The 20,020-nt window shown below is 43.4% G+C and overlaps 1 protein-coding gene across 1 annotated transcript in view; it reads left to right on the top strand.

The window, feature by feature from the left end:
• The window catches only part of KDM5C (lysine demethylase 5C), a 33,290-nt gene that overhangs the window by 7,568 nt on the left and 5,702 nt on the right, over positions 1–20,020 (top strand). The window contains 13 exon segments of the mRNA XM_036270205.1: positions 463–597; positions 1,354–1,477; positions 1,588–1,769; positions 3,005–3,163; positions 5,034–5,153; positions 5,285–5,443; positions 6,025–6,206; positions 6,300–6,462; positions 12,731–12,850; positions 12,962–13,156; positions 18,973–19,154; positions 19,245–19,369; positions 19,498–19,645. Coding sequence (XP_036126098.1) covers positions 463–597; positions 1,354–1,477; positions 1,588–1,769; positions 3,005–3,163; positions 5,034–5,153; positions 5,285–5,443; positions 6,025–6,206; positions 6,300–6,462; positions 12,731–12,850; positions 12,962–13,156; positions 18,973–19,154; positions 19,245–19,369; positions 19,498–19,645 — 1,994 coding nt within the window.

A 20,020-nucleotide genomic window follows, 5' to 3' on the forward strand; every position in this document is an offset into this window, starting at 1 on the left:
TCTTAATGAAACTGGTTCAGTGGACTAGAGACCTGGAAGCTAAACTCCATCCTTTTGTAGCAGTGCACGTTCCCTCCACACTGCCCAGGGTCCGAGGTCCTGGAGTTATCTGCAGGGCCAGCCTACTATCTGTTATGTGACAAGGTTTTAACTGATAGAGGAATTCAGAGGAGGGAGAGAGATTTGGGGCTGGAGAGGTCTGGGAAGAGATGGAGTCTGATTTAGTTAGAAAGAGGGTTGTGGGGAGGTGGTTGGAAGGAGGAATGGCATAAGCAAAGGAATGAGAAGAATTCCCAAAGTGTATGCTGCTGTCAGTGGTAAAGACCAGTTGAGCAGGGCGTATTGGTGTGGGTCAGGGAGGTGCAACCACAGCTTTGGTTGCCACAGGGTGAGGGTAGAGAAGTCCTTGCTGTTGTGGCCTGGGACCCCATGCACTGACCTCTACCCCTTACTTCTACCCAGCAGTGCAACACACGTCCGTTTGATAACGAGGAGAAGGATAAGGAATACAAACCCCACAGCATCCCCCTTCGACAGTCTGTGCAGCCTTCCAAGTTCAACAGCTATGGCCGGCGGGCCAAGAGACTGCAGCCTGATGTGAGTACTTCACTTCTAACTTAGGGCTTTGGGGTGGAGAGAGTCCTCTCCCTCCCTCTAGCCAAGGCTCTGTTACCTGTTCATTCTCTCTTCTCTCAGTTCTCAAGTTCTGAACAGTCGTGTGCCTCTCTTTGAATTCACTCTTTCTCTTTCCCCCACTCTCTGCTGAGCTTCTGAGTTGGGTCTTGATCTGTCCATACAGTCAGTGTCTTTTCTATTTTTGCCCTTCTTGCCTACCTTGTTCTTTTCCTGACTCACTCTGTTCATAGGGGCAGAACTCTTCTTTCTCCTTTTACCTGTATCCTAGCTTTGGGCAGAAGCTTATATGCCAGGCATTCTCCTAGGCACTGGGAGTACAACAAAGAACAAGATAGATACTGTCCCTGGACTCATCAAAGCATGTAATTTAGCAGATCACATTAGTCACTGCCATTTATTGGTAGTGCCAAACACTGTTAGATTTCTTTCTTTATGTAATCCCCAACCCGTCTTATAACTTTAAGGTAGGAGTTAATATTATCAATTTTAGAGTTGAGAAAATTGGGATTCTGTCTTAATTCATTTCCATGACAGGGCTAAAGGGAGAGCTTACTTATTCCCTGTCTCCAAAAAGCAGCTCTGAATTCTTGCCCTAGCCCGCCCATGTTTCAGCCCCTGGCATAAACTCAGATAATATATACTCTAAGATATTGTTCTTTTAGGATGTGGCAGTCTGCCCCAGGTGGCAGTCCTGATTCATTTCCTTCTTTTTTCCAGCCGGAACCCACAGAAGAAGACATTGAAAAAAATCCAGAGCTGAAGAAGCTACAAATTTATGGGGCAGGCCCCAAGATGATGGGCTTGGGCCTCATGGCCAAGGATAAGACTCTGCGGAAGAAAGGTGAGACCTGAGAGGCTGGGGCAGTGTGGAGGATGGCCTTGCCTAGAGAGAGGAGGCGGGGCCCTGGTTGTTGCTGACCTGTACTTTAGAGCTGTTCTGCTCTCTTCCAGATAAGGAAGGGCCTGAGTGTCCCCCCACCGTAGTGGTGAAGGAGGAGTCAGGCGGGGACATGAAGGTGGAGTCAGCCTCACCCAAGACCTTCCTGGAGAGCAAGGAAGAGCTGAGTCATAGCCCAGAGCCTTGTACCAAGATGACCATGCGGCTGCGGAGGAATCACAGCAATGCCCAGTTTGTAAGGACCCAACCCTGACTTCATAATGTGTTGCTGCTTGTCCCTTCAACAAGCATTTCCCTAGCATGGCACTGGACCAGGTTGCCTTAAGCAGAAAAGTGGGCCTGGTGGGTCCTGCCCTCAGGTAGCTCACTTAATTGGGGAAACAAGGCCAACTCACATGGATCAAAGAACAAGAAAGGGTGATCAAATGCTGTCAACATGAAATGCAGAAAGGATCCAGAGAAGGAGGCTCTCTCTCCATTGTTTCTGGATAAAGGCTAAGCTCATTACTGTGCATGATCCAGTCCTTGCTGACGTCTAGCCTCAATCCCCAACGCTGCCCCCTTCACTCCTCTGTTATAGCCACACTGAACTACTTGTGGTTGTGTTTCTTTTTCCCCCGACGCACCATGCGCTTTCCTTCCCCATCATTTGCACCTGCCGTTTCTTCTGCCTGGGAGTTTCCCCATGCACTCTGCCCCATTGCAATTTGCTTTCAGGTTTCAGTTTCAAGTGTTACCTTTTCAGTGAAGACCTCCTTGAAGACCGTCCCTCCTCCAGCTGATTTGAGTGCTTCCTCTTCTAGGCTTTCACAGTACCCTTTATTGGCCACTCTTGCCAATTTCTACACTGCCCTTTAATTTTTGAGCCCGTGTCTGTGGAGTACTGTGTGCCTCTAGAAGGCAGATGCCATGTCATATTCATCACTGTCCTGCAGAATCCATCATACTATAGAACACAGAAGTGTTCAGTAAGTGTTTATTGAATGAATAAAAATGGGCAGTTCGCCCGGCCGGTGTGGCTCAGTGGTTGAGCATTGACCCATGCACTAAGAGGTCACTGGTTCGATTCCTGGTCAGGACACATGCCCAGGTTGTGGGCCAGATGCCCAGTGGGGGGCATGCAGGAGGCGGTCAATCGATGTTCTCTCTCATCGATGTTTCTCTCTCTCTCTCCCTCTCCCTTCCTCTCTTTCTAAAATCAATAAAGAAAAAAAAAGGGCAGTTCAAGATTGAATGATAAAGACTCTGCTTTCACAACTCTACCAGTTGATTTGGGGAGATGGCGCGTGCATGCAGTTAAGCTCCAGACCTAGCCTGACTAGCCTGCATAGGGCTGTGAATGGTTCAGCTAGCGAGTGCTGCGGGTTTCTAATGGAGAGCCCCGTGGACCTGGGTCTTTCTGGAGGAGTCTGCTGTATGAAGTCTGGGCAGGGCTCAGGTGGATGAACTGGTGCCTCCCTCCCCTGGCAGATTGAGTCCTATGTATGTCGGATGTGTTCCCGAGGGGATGAGGACGACAAACTCCTGCTATGTGATGGCTGTGATGACAACTACCACATCTTTTGCCTGCTGCCTCCTCTGCCTGAGATTCCCAAGGGTGTCTGGCGGTGCCCAAAGTGTGTCATGGCGGTAAGGCCTTCCCAGCCGTAGTCCATGTCTACCTCAAAGGCTACCCTTGCCTTCCTTCATCTGGCTTTATTGTGAGCAGCCACCTAGCCCAACCACAGTCTTATGTTTTGGGTCCTCGGGTGGGGTTAGACTGGGCAGAACTTGGGAAAGGAGACTCAACCTTTGCCTGTGTCCTCTGGGAGCTCCCAGACCACCTGGGGAGGTGAGTCCTGATTAGACAGACTGCATGTAATGGCGTATAATCAAATGCTAAATTGTGTGTTAGAAACTCGGAGGTATAGAAGGTCTAAGGAGAGGAAAATGACTAAGGGTAGATGACAGGATTGAGATTTGGAGGACAGGAATAGGAGGAGGAAACTTTTTTTATTTCCAAGTTTTTTGTTTTTTTAGAAAGCTTGGAAAATAGACAAATTACTTATCATCTCACCACCTAGAGACAACCATTGTTAATAGTCTGGTACATTTTCTTCTCTTTTTGTTGTTGCATGTATATAACTATCTTTAACAAATTGGAGATCTTAATATATATTTTCATTTGTTGTTTTGTAATCATTTTTCTGTATTAAATTTATTCATGGGTATGATTTGTTTTTCATATAGGATATAATATTTGTTTTCCTTCTGTTGTGATAATGAAGTTGGTTTACAGTGATGTAGACTTTCACTAGAAAAGGTGGGCAGGATTCTAGACTAGGAGATAGAGGGAATGCAGAAGCAAGGCTCTATGGGGAGAAGGTGCCTGGGGCAAGAAGGGCAGCGAGGAACGCAGCTGAAGCAGCAGTGAGAGCTAAGTGGCCTGGAAAGTCTGCCACATCTGTTCCATGAGCTTCTTACCTTTATCCAGATTGTCGGTGCTCATCTACATTTCTCTCAGAGTTTCTGGAGAGCAGATGTTGATAGTCTCTCTAGCCTTGTCTTAGAGACTCAGCTGTGGTCGTAGAGACCAGGAGTACGTGTGCGCACACACGCACACACGAGGAAAGAGCAGTGCATAATGAACGGCCTTGGTGTGCTGGAGATTCCTTTGGGGAGGAGTTCGAATACCAACAGTGTCATAGTTGGCAAAGACTCAGCTCTGCTTGGCTCTCTAAGTGGTTGTGGGCCAGTGGACTAGATTGACATTTATTTTTCAGACATGAGAAGAGTGTGTGTCTGACTCTGAGATACCTGTCATCTAAAACCATGATTATAGGTACAAAGTGAGGTCCACCTGCATCCCATCTTCTGAGACAGTCTAAAGAACAGGAACGGTGTAGGGTTTGGCACTGTAAAAGATAGTGCCTTTGTTTCCCATCCTCCAAGCTACTAGAATGTTAACTGCCGGTTTCCCAGGCCTGTAGTTCCAGTCCAGGCATAAAAACTTTTTACTAAGCACCCTGTATAAACTCATATTTTAGCTCGAGAGAGAAAAGGGTGGCAGAAGAACACAGGATAGCATATTTAAGTCAGAGTCCATGGTTTAGAGTCGGGCGGGGAACATTTTTTTCTGCCAAGGGCAATTTGGATATTTGTAACATCGTTCATGGGCCATACAAAATTATCAACTTACAAATTAGCCTGTTATCTTTGGTCAGGCTAATTTGGTGAGGCGTGTGATGTTAGCTGGTACTGATTTCTCAAGCCTTATGGTTTAGATAGTCAAGTCCTAAAGGAAGAGAAGAACAAAAGCATGGTAGCAAGCCTGTGGGAAATAAAAAGACCAATTAAACTGAAATGCTAGGAGGAAAGGTGGAGCTATTAAATGAGGCCTACCTCAGGCAGACCTAGGACTACTTTCCCTCCCTGCTTCTACCCATATTCCAGCTCCACTTTAGAGGCTTCTCCACCTCTTTGCCTCTGCCTTGGTGACATGTTCTCCTTTGGGTTTCAGGAGTGTAAGCGCCCCCCTGAAGCCTTTGGCTTTGAGCAGGCTACCCGGGAATACACTCTGCAGAGCTTTGGCGAGATGGCCGACTCCTTTAAAGCCGATTACTTCAACATGCCCGTGCACGTAGGTGATGGAGGGCTGGGGTAGTGTCAGGGCTAGGGCTGTAGGTGTTGGTGTCTGATGGTCTTAGCTCTCCTGGGTCAGTGGGGTTAGGATATGATGAGCCACAGTCATTTGCTACCCCTGTTCCCCAGATGGTGCCCACAGAACTCGTGGAGAAGGAGTTCTGGCGGCTGGTGAATAGCATTGAGGAAGATGTGACAGTTGAGTATGGGGCTGACATCCATTCCAAAGAATTTGGCAGCGGTTTCCCTGTCAGTGACAGTAAGCGGCACCTAACCCCTGAGGAGGAGGTGAGTGTGGATGATTCATGGTTCTATGTCAGCTCTGTAAGCTTAGGCAAGTCATTCAGTGTCTGAAAGACTCAGTGGCTCTGGGGTTTAGGTGAGACGATATGTGTGTAAAGAACGTGGCCTGGTACTGGCATGACATCTCCTGTCATGATGTTGGCTATTTCCTTGTCTGTAGAATGGGGATAGTATGTACCTTATACATTTGTTATAAGAATGAAATGAGGAAATCTGTGAAATGCCTAGCAGAGTGCTTGACTCATTCATAAAAAGTTCAGGGACTGAGGTTGTATATGCAGAAAAAAAATGAGGACCCAGGCCTGCCTCAAGGGAAGGGCGCATTTTGGTTCAGAGCAGGGGCTTTTAACTGCAGGCATTTTGGTGGGTGGGTATACCTTTCAACCTCCTTGAAATTGAATTGAATTGAATCGAAATGTTGTATGCATTTTGCGGGGAGAATACCTATACTGTTTCTCAGATGTTGCAAAAAGGTCTGTGACTTCAAAACTTACATTCCCTGGGCTGATGATCTCAGTTCCTCATCATAACCCTCATCCCCTTTCCGCAAATACTTGACTTGATAGGAGTACGCTACCAGTGGGTGGAACCTGAACGTGATGCCGGTGTTGGAGCAGTCCGTGCTGTGCCACATCAATGCAGACATCTCTGGCATGAAGGTGCCCTGGCTGTATGTGGGCATGGTCTTCTCAGCCTTTTGCTGGCATATTGAGGATCACTGGAGTTACTCCATTAACTACCTCCACTGGTGAGTGAGGCCCTGTGGAGCCAGGAAAGCAGGGAGGACTCCCTCAGGACCACGGGTGTGACCACTCTGTGTGTCCCCTTTCCACTTGGACAGGGGTGAACCGAAGACATGGTATGGGGTACCCTCGCTTGCAGCAGAACATTTGGAGGAGGTGATGAAGAAGTTGACACCTGAGCTCTTTGATAGCCAACCTGACCTCCTGCACCAACTTGTCACCCTCATGAATCCCAATACCCTCATGTCCCATGGCGTGCCGGTGAGTGCCCAGGAAACAGGGACAAGGGGTAGGAATGATTTAGTGATGTCCTTTGTAGTGACGGTGATCGTTATCTGGAATCTGCCCATCCCCTTTTTCATTCCTGTTTTATCTTAATTGGGCTATTGGTTGGACAACTCTAAGAGATCCAGAATAATGGTAGTTAGATACACAGTGTGATAATGAGCCTTCTGGACCATGTGTTTGAGGGCAGCACCTTCAGGGCAGCACCTTTGGGATGGCTTCTTATCATATCTACATTCCAGCTAGTGCAAGAGGGAAATGGGGGAAGGACATGGCAAAACAAGTCTCCTTACTCTTAAGGTCAGACATCATTTCCATTCATTTCCCGTTAGTCACAACTTAGTCACATGGCCACATTTAGCTGCAGGGAAAACTGGAAATGTGATTTTTTTTCCTGGATGGTTATGTATCAGCTACAAATTGGAGGTCATGTCATGATGAAAGAAGGTGAAAGACTATCAGGACAACCAGCAGTTCTCTACCTACTTTTCATACTGTAAGCCTTGGAGACATGGGTAGGTCTTTTCACTTATTTAACAGGTCAGAAGTTCAGTGGTAGTGATTATTTTGAAATATATAAGTCTACCAAATCAATATGTTGTACACCGTAAAATTACACAGTGTTTTATATCTTAGTAAAGCCAGGGTGAGGGTCACTTTTAAAAAAGTGCTAATATCTTTCAACATTTAAAAAAAAAGTTGAATCCAGAGTCCTGGCTTATATTATCGTCTGTGGGCCTCTCCCACCCTATAAAACATTTTACTGGGTATACAACTTGACTTATCTGTAAGAGACTTTATATTCCTGGGAATTTCCAGCATTACTTAGCATCAGCTAGTTTTCTGGTGTAGATCTTAAAACAGCCTTATCAACAGTCCTTTAGGAACAGGGATTAGTACATTCACCACCTCTGCTTTGGGTCTTACTCTGTACTGTGCCCCACTCCCTTCCATCCCCTACCCTTAATTGCCCTACCACTTAGTCTAGTGCATGGGGTATGATAGGCAGTCAGTACATACTGAATTAGTCTCCTTGAGATCCCTGGATATTTGTACAGGTCAGTGGTTCTCACCCAAATTTCACCTTGTTTTGGTATACTACATACCCTTTGAGTAGTATTTTTTATTATACATTTTAGTGACATTTAACAAGGATTGAGATATCTAGGGAATTAGAGGAAGCATTCTGCAATAGTTCAGGCAACCTTCCTCCACTTAGAAGTGGAGTATCCTTTTCTGTCTCCACCTCACCCCATTTAAGAATTACTGGAGTTGAGCCCGGCTGGTGTGGCTCACTGGTTGAGCGTCAACCCATGCACTAAGAGGTCGCCGGTTCAATTCTCTGTCCGGGCACATGCCCAGGTTGTGGGCCTAATCCCCAGTGAGGGGCATGCAGGAGGCGGCCAGTCGATTTTCTCTCTCATCGATGTTTCTATCTCTCTCCCTCTCCCTTCCTCTCTCTAAAATCAATAAACAAAAAAATTATTTAAAAGAATCACTGGAGTTGAGATGTTGAGATTATCAAGGGACTTTCCAGTTCTCTTCACAACTAGACATTGGGTCTGACCTTTCCTCAAACCTTGTCTACAATGTCAAGGAAAATTATAAGAGTAGAGGAGGATTCTCCTTAAGGATTCAGACAGCTAAGATGCATATATGTAGCTGTTTAGTCCTTACCTCTTTTTTAAAAATTTTATCACAGACTTTTAAACATGTGCTCTTTGCTTCCACAGCATTTCTCTTGCTCATGGCAGTATCCCTCAATCCAAGGCATCTGTGATTTTCATATTCTCGTGTTGGCAGGCTGCAGTTTAGCCAGTTGGAGCTCCCCCAGAGCTATCTTTAGCCTGCCCCCTCCTTCCTCTTTGGTGAGAAAAGGCCATTTCTTTTTATAGATATATAGTATAAGTATTATTTTCATTATAAAAGAAACATGCCCCTTTCCAAAAAATGGAAATAGAGAGGTCATCCTTATTTCCTTCACATTTTATGTTTCCACCTGTTGTTTTTCTTTGTAAATTTTAACAGCAATAATCAGTGTGTGGATTTCATAGTCTTTTTTATAAGTTTAATGATCTAGAATGGCACTGTCCACTGTGGTAGCCACTAGGCACATACGGCTACGGAGCCCTTGAAGCGTGGCTTGTCCTAACTGAAATGTGCTGAGAGTTAAAACACATGTTGGCTTTCAAGACTTAGTACAAAACAATATAAAATATCTCACTAATACTTTTGTATACCAATTACACATTGAAATGGAAATATTGTGGCTATATTAAGTTAAATAAAATATATTGAAATAAATTGCACCTGTTTTATTTTTTTAATGTGGCTACTAGAGAATTTAAAAGAACATGTGTGACTGGCATTATATTGGACAGTGCTGGACTAGAATTTTTGCTTCCTTACTATGAACTGTTTATAACCACCTTTTAAAAAATACCAAGTCTTTTTAAGAAGCAGCTTTATTGCAGCATAATTTACATACCATAAAATTCGTGCATTTTAAGTATACAGTTCAAATTTATAGAGTTGTGCTACCATCATCACAATCCAGTTTTAGAACATTTTCATCACCCCAAAAAGGTACTTCATGCCCTTTTGCAGTCACTCTCCATTCCAACCCCTAGTCCCAAACAACCATTAATCTGCCTTTTGTCTCTACAGATTTGCCTTTTGTAGACAGTTCATATAAATATAGTAATACTTGGTCTTTTGTGTCTGGCTTCTTTCACTTAGCATAATATTTTCGAAGTTCATATTGTAGTCTGTGTCTGAACTTCATTTCTTTTTATAATGGAATAATTTTCCATTGTATGGGTATACCATGTTTTGTTTGTCCATTCACCAGTTGATGGACATTTGGGTCATTTTTTAACAGCTTCAGAAAGTGAGGAGAGCTTTTTAAAATAACTTCATAGGAAACAGTAAGGTGACATTGCCACAGTGAGGGGTCGGTTGAGACAGAGGAGCGATAGGTTCTATTTCTGCTCTGCTGCTTAAGACTTCTCTGGGACTTAGTTTTAACATCTATAAAATTAAGGCTGGAACTAGATCATTCAACAGATATTGCTAGAATTCCCTGTGTGTGCAAGGCCTCTGGTCATCGCCCCCAAGGTAAATAAACCAGTCCCTGCCTACAGGTGTGCACTGATGGGTGGAGGACAGAGGTGAGTAAACAAGTAGAATAAAATGTTAGAGGTGCTACAAAAGAACAGACTGGGTCCTTAAGAAGGGGGATAAGATGGTCAAGAAAGCGTTTGTAGAAATGACTCTGGAAGGAAGAGGAAGAGTTTGCCTCTCTGGCCGTGGCTTTATCATGTGGACCTGGGGATTCAAGTGAGGGCTTCTCAGTAGGGTCAGATTTGCATTTTTTGGAAAACAATTCTAGTGGTTGGTAATGGGGCCCAGCGTAATAATACAGGCAAGAAAATGCTAATGTTACCTCTAAGTAGGGATAGATTTGAGAAGAAAATGTATTGGAGGTGGGAGTTGATACATGACCCGAATAAATGTATAGATGTTTTCACGAATGGGAAGATTGAGTATTGTTAGCATGTTAATTCTCTCCACATTAATCTAGAATCCTAGCAGAGGATTTATTGGGTTGCAGGGCATAAACATCTTAGGTTCTTGATATGTATTAGCAGCTTTGCTTTCTAGAGAGGATAGATGATTGATCCCCTTATGACACTGTACCTACTGCACTTAGTCTTCATCAGCATTGAATGTTCATCTTAGAAAACTTGATGAGTCTTCTCGGTAAAGATGGTGAATTAAACATACACATGGATACTTCCATTCTGTACTGAAACTCCACTACAATGGCAGAGGGTTTTTTATTTAAGATAAAAGAACAGAGATAGAAAAACAAGAGAGAAGACAATGATAAGTAAAATGCTTAAAACTAGAAAATATAAGACAACTCACTTTTAAACCAGTACTGGTACATTTGAGAACCAGCCTGATTTATACCTCACAATTCCCCAAAGGTTTAATAGTTGATGGCACCAGGCATTCTGGGGATAAAGAATGAGGTGAAAATAAGGATTGATTCATGTCTATATAAGAAGCTGTGAGATACCTTCCCATGCTCGGCAGCTGGAAATGTGACCCTCCCTCACTCTAGCAAAAGACTGGAAATTTACCTTTTTTTTTTTTTTTTTTTAATTTATTTTTTTTAATCCTCATCCGAGGACATTTTTCCATTTTTTGTACAGACAGTGTGGGAGGGAGAGAGAGGAAGAGAGAGAGAGGGAAACATCGATGTGAAAGGGACACATCAAGTGGCTGTCACCCGCACGACCAACCAGGGCCGGGGACAAACTGCAACCGAGGTACATGCCCTTAGCGGGAACCGAACCCCGGTCTCTCTGGACCGCAGGCCGACGCTCTAACCTCTGAGCCAAACCGGCCAGGGCTGGAAATTTACTTTTGAAGAGGTTAAAACATGAGCTCTGTTGATTGAGGTGTTCTAGGTACAGTTGAGGGTAGAGGTCCAGTGAAAATAGTAAGATTCGTTATTATGTACAGATGAGCTGCTGAGGTTCCCAGCCATATTTCTCCACTTGGCTCTCAGAACACTGCAGACACACTTTTTTCCTTCAGGAATCTGGCCGAAAAGGCAAGGCTTAGAGTTTCCCAAACTAAATGCATCAGCCAGATCACCCTACAGTGAACTCACAATTGACAAATGTCTCCTATGTTTTCAGAGTTTCTGTTCATCTTTTTCATTTATTACTCCTAAATATAAGTAGCTACAGATTAACCTACAACCAAGGAAACTATAGAAAACAAAATAGAACCAAATAGGAAAAAAAGCAACTTGGAGAAACAGCATAGGCAGGGAGAAGTAAACTTTAAAAATTAAAGGAAAAGAAGCCTCAACAGTATCATCAGAGATGAGCATATATTGCAAACATGAAATAAAAACAAATATTATTTTAAAAGAGCATATAGAGAACAATAAAGAGCTCTTGGAAATTAAAATTATGCTAGCAAAACTGAAAAATAACAATAAACACAAAAAAAGGTTAGACGATGAATAGTTAGGAACTCTCCCAAAAAAGATAGATGGAAAAATGCAGAGAAAATTAGAGAATTTGTTTAGGAGATTCAATATTCAAATAATAGTAGTTCTGAAAAGAAAATAGATAAAAACGGAAAGGATGAAATCATTCAAGAAAATTTTCTTGAACTGAAAGACCGAGTTTCTAGACTCAGAGGGCTTACCCCGTGCATGAATGGAAATAGACCCACACCAAGGCCTGTCTGGTGGATTCCATATCAAACACTGGGACCAGAAAAATCCTATAAGTTTCCTGAGACAGAAACAGGTTTAATTCAAAGCATTAGAAATCAGAATGGCTTTAGACTTTTCAAAAGCAGCAGTGGAATCTAGGAAGGCTAGAGCAATGCCTTCAAATAATTTTCAACTTAGAATTCTGTATGTAATCCAAAAAAAAGCTCTTCCCATCGATTCTTAGGAAGTTATGGGAGAATGTGCTCAAGCACAGCGAAGGAATAAACCAAGAAAGGAAAACGTGGGATCTGGGAGCACAGGTGATCCATCACAGGGGATTGATGATCCAGGAAGGACAGCTGGTTCCAATGGGAACAGATCATAAGACTCCATGAGAGACTTACAGAAAGATGAAAACTGATAGAGGGCAGAGTTGGATACTTGTCCAAAGGGTAGGGATTAAATTACTAATACATATGTAGGAAATTAAGCAAATTGAGAAGTAGGCTATTTTTAACATACTCTAGAGGCATGCTGTTCAGTATTAAGATAAATGCCAAAATAAAACAAGTGAAAGTGATTGGCTCTGGGGAGTGGAGAATGGCAGGGTCTGCTGATTTTATAACCTTATAGAATCTATAATATAGATCCATGTGGCTCTCGAAACTGCATGTATGACTGAAAAATAATTATTAATGCAAAAGCCTTGACTAACTTAGTGAAAGGTGATATTTTAAATGTTTATAAAAATTACTGGTGAAGTTGAAATATTTTGGTGTGTACAGTTCTTTCTTTTGCCTCCAATTTTTCCGTCATCTGTCAACACAAAACCTTGAGAGCTAAAGATCAATGGTCCTTCCTTTCAAAGTTTGAGGGTCTGGGAATCTGTTGTCAGACTGTTCCCTGAGGCTTTCCTTTATCTCTGTGAGAACCCTGCGCTTAGATCAGGTTTCTGCAGACTGGAAAACCTCCATCTCAGTGACTTTGGCCTTTCTTCTTCAGGTTGTCCGCACAAACCAGTGTGCAGGAGAATTCGTCATTACCTTCCCTCGTGCTTACCACAGTGGATTCAACCAAGGGTACAATTTTGCTGAGGCTGTCAACTTTTGCACTGCTGACTGGGTGAGTCCGGAATGTGGTGGGGCTGGAAGGGAAAAGCAGGAGGGTTATGGGGAAGCTGAGGCGCCATAGCCTACAGACTTTGGCCAAACTCAATGTTGAATCTGTCCACAGTTGCCAGCTGGGCGCCAGTGCATTGAGCACTACCGCCGGCTCCGTAGATACTGCGTCTTCTCGCATGAGGAGCTCATATGCAAGATGGCCGCCTGCCCGGAGAAGCTGGACCTGAACCTGGCCGCAGCTGTGCATAAGGAGATGTTCATCATGGTTCAGGAGGAGCGGCGTCTACGAAAGGCTTTGCTGGAGAAGGTGAGTGGTGGGGAGAGTGGCCTGGACCCAGCACCCTAGCATGGCACAGGGGTGGGGCGGGGAAGAAGGGGCAGCCTCAAGAAATAGATGTAGCTTCTATTCTTGGGAAGCAGTGAAAAGAACTAGATGCAGCTGGATGGGGAACCACATTCCATTCCCTGTTCTACCATTTACCAACAACCACAAGCAAGTTAATTTACTTCAGTGAAAATCAGTATCCCTGTCTGAGAAGTTGGGATTATAATAGTGCTTATCTTTTTGAATAGTTGAGTGGATTAAGATTTTTATTAGGGCCCTGGCCGGTTTGGCTCAGCGGTTAGAGCGTCGGCCTGCGGTCTGGAGAGACCCTGGTTCGGTTACCGCTAAGGGCATGTACCTCGGTTGCAGTTTGTCCCCGGCCCTGGTTGGTCGTGCGGGTGGCAGCCACTAGATGTGTTCCTTTCACATCGATGTTTCTCTCTCTCTCTGTTCCTCTCTCTCCTTCCCACTCTACCTGAACAAAAAATGGAAAAATGTCCTCGGGTGAGGATTAAAAAAAAAAAAGATTTTTATTAGGTAACTAAGCCATAGCAGGTGCTAGAATAGCTGCTATTCATTATTATTTAAATAACCCAACAAGGCAGACTGGCATATGTGGATTAGCTGGGTGACCTTTTCAAGTCACTTAACCTCTCCTAGTCTTACTTTCCCATCTGTAAAATGGAAATAAATACTTGATTTGCAAGATGGTAAAGCTCGAGTAAGGTGATTTATGCCAAAGCATCTATTACTGCACTTGCAGCAAAGCAACTGCTACTGTTGGTAATATTAATATATGAAGAAAATTATCGAACTATGGAACATTTCTTAGGAAATGCCATTTTATTTCATTCAGATGGTTTACTTGCGCACACTAAGGTAATATCACCAAGTAGAGCATGGTCCTTCTTTAATAGATTTCTCATAAGCATGTGTCAGTTGTATGTGTAGATGAGTGTAGTTCAGCTGCCTTCTTAAAGCGCCACACTTGCCTGATTATGGAATTAATTTAGAGTCCTCCATAGGATTACAAAGGAATGCTAATCCTGAGGGATCCCTTGCTACCCATTTTAGGTAACACTTTATTTTTTTAAAGCTCATTTATAACTTTCCTATGAGTGTGGGCTGTAAGGAGAATTGCAGTAATAGTAAATGGTAGGAGTCCAGGGCATGTCAGTCTGTGGTGTATGTTGGTCAGCCCCTGGGTGTTATCAGGCATCATTTTCTCTCTCTGTTTAGTACTGTTATTAAATGATGACCCTGGGGCCATGCCAGACTACAGGAAGAAGCCAAAGCAAGGTGGAAAGACTAGCCATTCTCATCCTGCCATTCAGATTTCTTTACACTTGGCCCTTACCTTAGAGAACGGTTCTGGACCCCCAGTCTTGAAATTCTATAGAAGATTGTGTGTGTGTACATCTATGTACACGTTACGTGTGTACATTTTTCTGAGGAGAGGGCTCATAGTTGGCATCCAATTCTCAGAGGAGTCCATGATCCAAAAATATCTAGGGGCTACATCCTTAGAGCATTCTCTGACTTCAGAGTCAAAATTGACCAGATTGGGTAAATTATAACTCTCTCTCTGAGACTTAGCTTCCTCCTTAGTAAAATGAGATAGTCCTGTGAAATAATGTATCCTTATCTGAAAATTAGAACTAATAACAGTAAATATTTGTTGAGCACTTCTTTGTTTTTATAGTCATCATACTGTACATTAGATTCTTAAAACTTACTTATAACTTTGACCAACATCTTCCCATTTCCTCTACCTCCCAGCCCCTGACAACCACCAATCTACTCTCTGTTTCTATGAGTTCAGCTTTTTAAAATTCCACATATAAGTGATATTCTATTAGTATTTCTCTAATTTCACTTCGTATAATGCCCTCAGTGTTTATCTATGTTATCACAAATAGCAGGATTTCCTTCTTTCTCATGGCTGAATAATATTCCTCTGTGTATGTGTATGTGTGTATATTACATCTTTTTTTCTAGTTAAAAAGTTTAAGTTTTTAAAATTTATTTTAAAAGTTGACATATAGTATTATATTAGTTTCAGATGTACAACATAGTAATTAAGCATTATTATATGTTATGAAGGGATCACCACAGTAAGTCTAGTACTCATTATATATATAGTCATTATATTGACTATATGGGGTAGGCAAAAGTAGGTTTGCAGTTGTGCAAACATGAAACCGTTTTTCTTGTATTATTATTTATTAATTATTGTATTGTTTATTTGTATTACAACTGTAAACCTGCCTTTGCCCACCCCTGTGTTGCCTGTGCTGTACAGTACATCCCTGTGACTTATTCTATAACTGGCGGTTTGCACCCATCCCCCACACTCGCTCCCATCTGGCAACCATCAGTTTGTTTTCTGTATCTGTGAGTTTGTTTCTGTTTTGGTGGTTAGATGGTTTTGTTTTTTAGATTCCACATATAAGTGAAATCATACGGTATTGGTCTTTCTCTAACTTATTTCATTTAGCATAATAATACCCTCTAGGTTCATCCATGTTGTTGCAAATGGCAAGATTTCATTCTTTTTTATGGTTGAGTCATATTTCATTGTATATATAGTTGACCCATGAACTACACAGCGGTTAGGAGTACCAACCCCTCACCCCACCCTCACCACCCCATGCAGTTGAAAACTTGCATCTAATAGTTGACCTTGGAGGATTTGTTCTAAGACTCTTCCCAAACACCCAAATTCACAGATTCTTAAGTCCTTTATATAAAATGGTGTAGAATAGCTCTGGCCTGTTTGGCTCAGAGGTTAGAGCGGCGGCCTGCTGACCAATGAGTCATGGGTTTGATTCCAGTCAAGGGCATGTACCTTGGTTGCAGTTCTTCCCTGGCCCTGGTTGGGGTCGTGTGGGAGGCAGCCAGTCAATGTGTCTGTCTCACATCAATGTTTCTCTCTCTCCCTCTCTCTCTCTCTCTCTCCCTCTCTCTCTCTCTCTCCCCCTCTCCCTCTCCCTCTCCCTCTCCCTCTCCCTCCCTCCCTCTCTCCTTCTCACTCTATCTGAAGAAAAATAGAAAAATATCCTCGGGTGAGGATTAAAAAAATAATAATAAATAAACTGGTGTAGAACAATGCATATAGTTGGCCAGTGCACAGAGTCTTCAGTTGGTTGAGTCTGCAGGTGTGAAACCCAGGGATACAGAGGGCCGACTGTATATTTATTGAAAAACAACATATGAGTGAACCTTTGCAGTTCAAACCCATGTTGTTGAAGGGTCAACTATATATACATCTTCTTTATCCATTCATCATTCAGAAGTTGCTTTCATATGTTGGTTATTGTAAATAATGCTGTAATGAATGTAGGGGTATATATCTTTTTGGATTCGTGTTTTTTATTTCTTTGGATAAATACCGAGAAGTGAGATTGCTGGATCATAGGATGGTTCTATTTTTAATTTTCTCTGGAATCTTCATACTGTTTTCTGTAGTGGCTGCACCATTTCATATTCCCACCCACAGTGCACAAAGATTTTATTTTCTCCTTATCTTCACCAACACTTATTATATAGTCATCCTAACAAGTGTGAGGTGATACCATTGTGGTTTTGATTTGCATTTCCCTGATGATTAGTGATGTCGAGCATCTTTTTATGTATCTGTTGGCCGTTTTTATGTCTTTAAAAAATGTGTGTTCGCCCTGGCCGGTTTGGCTCAGCAGTTAGAGCGTCTGCCTGCGGTCCAGAGAGACCCGGGTTCGGTTCCCGCTAAGGGCATGTGCCTCGGTTGCAGTTTGTCCCCGGCCCTGGTCGGTCGTGTGGGTGGCAGCCACTCGATGTGTTCCTTTCACGTCGATGTTTCTCTCTCTCTCTCTGTTCCTCTCTCTCCCTCCCACTCTACCTGAACAAAAAATGGAAAAATGTCCTCAGGTGAGGATGAAAATAAATAAATAAATAAATAAATAAATAAATAAATAAATAAATAAATAAATAAAAAATGTGTGTTCAGGTCCTTTGTCTAATTTTGAAGTTGAATTATTTGCTTTTTGCCATTGAGTTATATATTTATATCCTTATATATTTTGGATATTAACCCATATCCATATGGTTTGCAAATATTTTTTCCCATTCTGTAAGCTTTTTCATTTTGTTTTTTTTTTATTTATTTATTTTTGGTTAATCCTCACCTGAGGATATTTTTCCATGGATTTTAAAAAAATTTTTTTTTTTATTAAAGATTGAGTGGAAGGGAAGGAGGGAGAGAGAGATATCAATTGGTGGCCTCCTGCATGAACCCCACTGGGTCCAGGGAACAAACCTGCAACCCAGGTATGTGCCCTTGACTAGGAATCGAACCCAAGACCCTTCAGTTCGAGGGCCAATGCTGCAACTGCTGAGCCAAAATGGCCAAGGATGATTGTTGGGTTCTTTTTGCTGTGCATCTTTTTAGTTTGATTTAGTCCCACTTATTTTTGCTTTTTGCATGTGCTTTTGGTGTCCTGTAAAAAAAAAAAAAATCATTGGCAAGACCATTGTCAGGGAGATTTTTTCTTATGTTTTTTTCTAGGAGTTTTATGGTTTCGGGTCTTATGCTTATGTCTTTAATCTAGTCCAACTTAGTATGATAGGGGTCCAATTTCATTCTTTTGCATGTGGTTATCTAGTTTTCCAAGCACCATTTGTTGAAGAGACTATCCTTTCCCCACTGAGTAATCTGGACTCCCTTGTCACGTGTTAGTTGACCTATATGTATAAGGATTTATTTCTGGGCTTTCAATTCTGTTCCATTGATCTGTGTGTCTGTTTTTATGCCAGTACCATGCTGTTTTGATTACTATGGCCTTATAGTATAGTTTGATGTCAGGAAATGTGTTGCCTCCAGCTTTGTTCTTCTTTCAAAAGATTGCTTTGGCTGTGTGGAGCTTATGTGGTTCCACTTGTTCCAAGGGGTAAGATACTTTTCTAAGTCCTTTATTGCTTTATCTTTGTTAATCCTCATAACAACTCAATGAGGATGGTGCCATTATCTCCATTTTACAAGATAGGGAAACTGAAACCTAGAGAGGTTCAATTAATTTAGTCAAGATTATATAGCTAATAACTGGCCAAGAGGGATTTGTAATGTGCACTGGACTCATATTTTATGTAGAGATTAAGTGTTAAACTCAAAATAGAGGTAAAAGCTGTTAAGAATCAAAATGTGCCTTTTAAACCCCTTAAATTGTCCATAACAAAAGCATTGTATTATCTTTCGATTCCTCCCACAAAGCCAGCTTGTCCTCCATTTTTGGAACGGATTGCTCTTTTTCATCTGAGCAACAGATGAAATCATCCCTTAGGTGTAAAAGCCATGTTGTTAACAAAAAATTTTGTATCTTTAAACAGTGGACACGGGCACATAGTTTCATTTCTGTAGCTTATGTGTGTGCATGCATTGTGTCCTGCCTGGAACACTGGGTGCGGGGTGACTAGAAGCCAGCATTGTTCTCAGTACACGGCCTTTCTCTTGCCTACTCCCACACCTGGCACCCCTCTGGTGCCTTGGTCCACCACTTTCCTTACCTTCTCCCACCCAAGAGGCCCTTTTAACTAATCTGAATCTTACCTAATTTTTCCTCTGCTGAGCCCACACTGTTCTGTCCCTGGTCTGTCTGATTTCCCCAGCTATGAGTCTGGACTTCATAGAGTCAGTGTGCTCCTTGAAGTTGGGTCTCCCCCACAGCACTCAGCACACATTTGTTTCTAGCATGGGGCTCAGTGGTGGCTGAGATGTGGGCCCTGTTCTGGTTCTATATAATGTGCGTGGGTCAAACCGCCCCCAGGGCATCACAGAAGCTGAGCGAGAGGCTTTTGAGCTGCTCCCGGATGATGAGCGCCAGTGCATCAAGTGTAAGACCACGTGCTTCCTATCAGCCCTGGCCTGCTACGACTGCCCAGACGGCCTTGTCTGCCTTTCCCACATCAATGACCTCTGCAAGTGCTCCAGTAGCCGGCAGTACCTGCGGTGAGCAGGGGGGCCTACCTGGAGGAAGTGGGCCGAGGAGGGAGATGCAGAGCTGGGCCAGAGGTGCTCTTCCCTGCCCTCTTCCTCCAGGTATCGCTACACCCTGGATGAGCTCCCTGCCATGCTACATAAGCTGAAGGTTCGGGCTGAGTCCTTTGACACCTGGGCCAACAAAGTGCGAGTGGCCCTGGAGGTGGAGGATGGGCGGAAGCGCAGTGAGTGATGGGGGGGACGGAGGGACTCCACAGGCAAGTTCTACTCCCTTTTCTTCTGTGCTCCCCACCCTCTTTGTCTGCCTTTACTCAATACTGCCTACTCCTTGCTGCTTTCATTCTTTCTCCAGGCCTTGAAGAGCTGAGAGCACTGGAGTCTGAGGCCCGAGAGCGGAGGTTTCCTCACAGTGAGCTGCTGCAGCGACTGAAGAACTGCCTGAGCGAGGCAGAGGCTTGCGTGTCCCGGGCTCTAGGACTGGTCAGCGGCCAGGAAGCTGGGTATGGCAACGTGAGGTGTTGGGCACAGGCAGCCTGTTGAGACAGCACATAGGAAAAGTGCAGCAAAGGATGGACTCTGAGTACCGGTGGGCAGACGACATCAGTAGGAAGCTGGCAAGCGCTGCAGTGCTTAGTGGCCTGGGAGGTATTGGGGAGGGCAGAGAGACCAGGCACCTAGAATGGAGAAGAGGGTCTCAGTCCTAAGAAAGCCAGAAATGATTCTTGTTATCAGTACCTGGAGATTTCAGACAGGCTAAGGGAGTTTGTGGGCAGGGAGGGGTTGTGGAGGGTTTGGGGACAAGAAAAGGACACCGAAGCATGAACCTGACCATAGATTTCACAGTAGAGGATGGATTGAAAAGTCCAGCTTCTGTT

Source organism: Molossus molossus, unplaced genomic scaffold (assembly GCF_014108415.1).
Source record: "Molossus molossus isolate mMolMol1 unplaced genomic scaffold, mMolMol1.p scaffold_m16_p_2, whole genome shotgun sequence".
Classification (NCBI taxonomy): domain Eukaryota; kingdom Metazoa; phylum Chordata; class Mammalia; order Chiroptera; family Molossidae; genus Molossus; species Molossus molossus.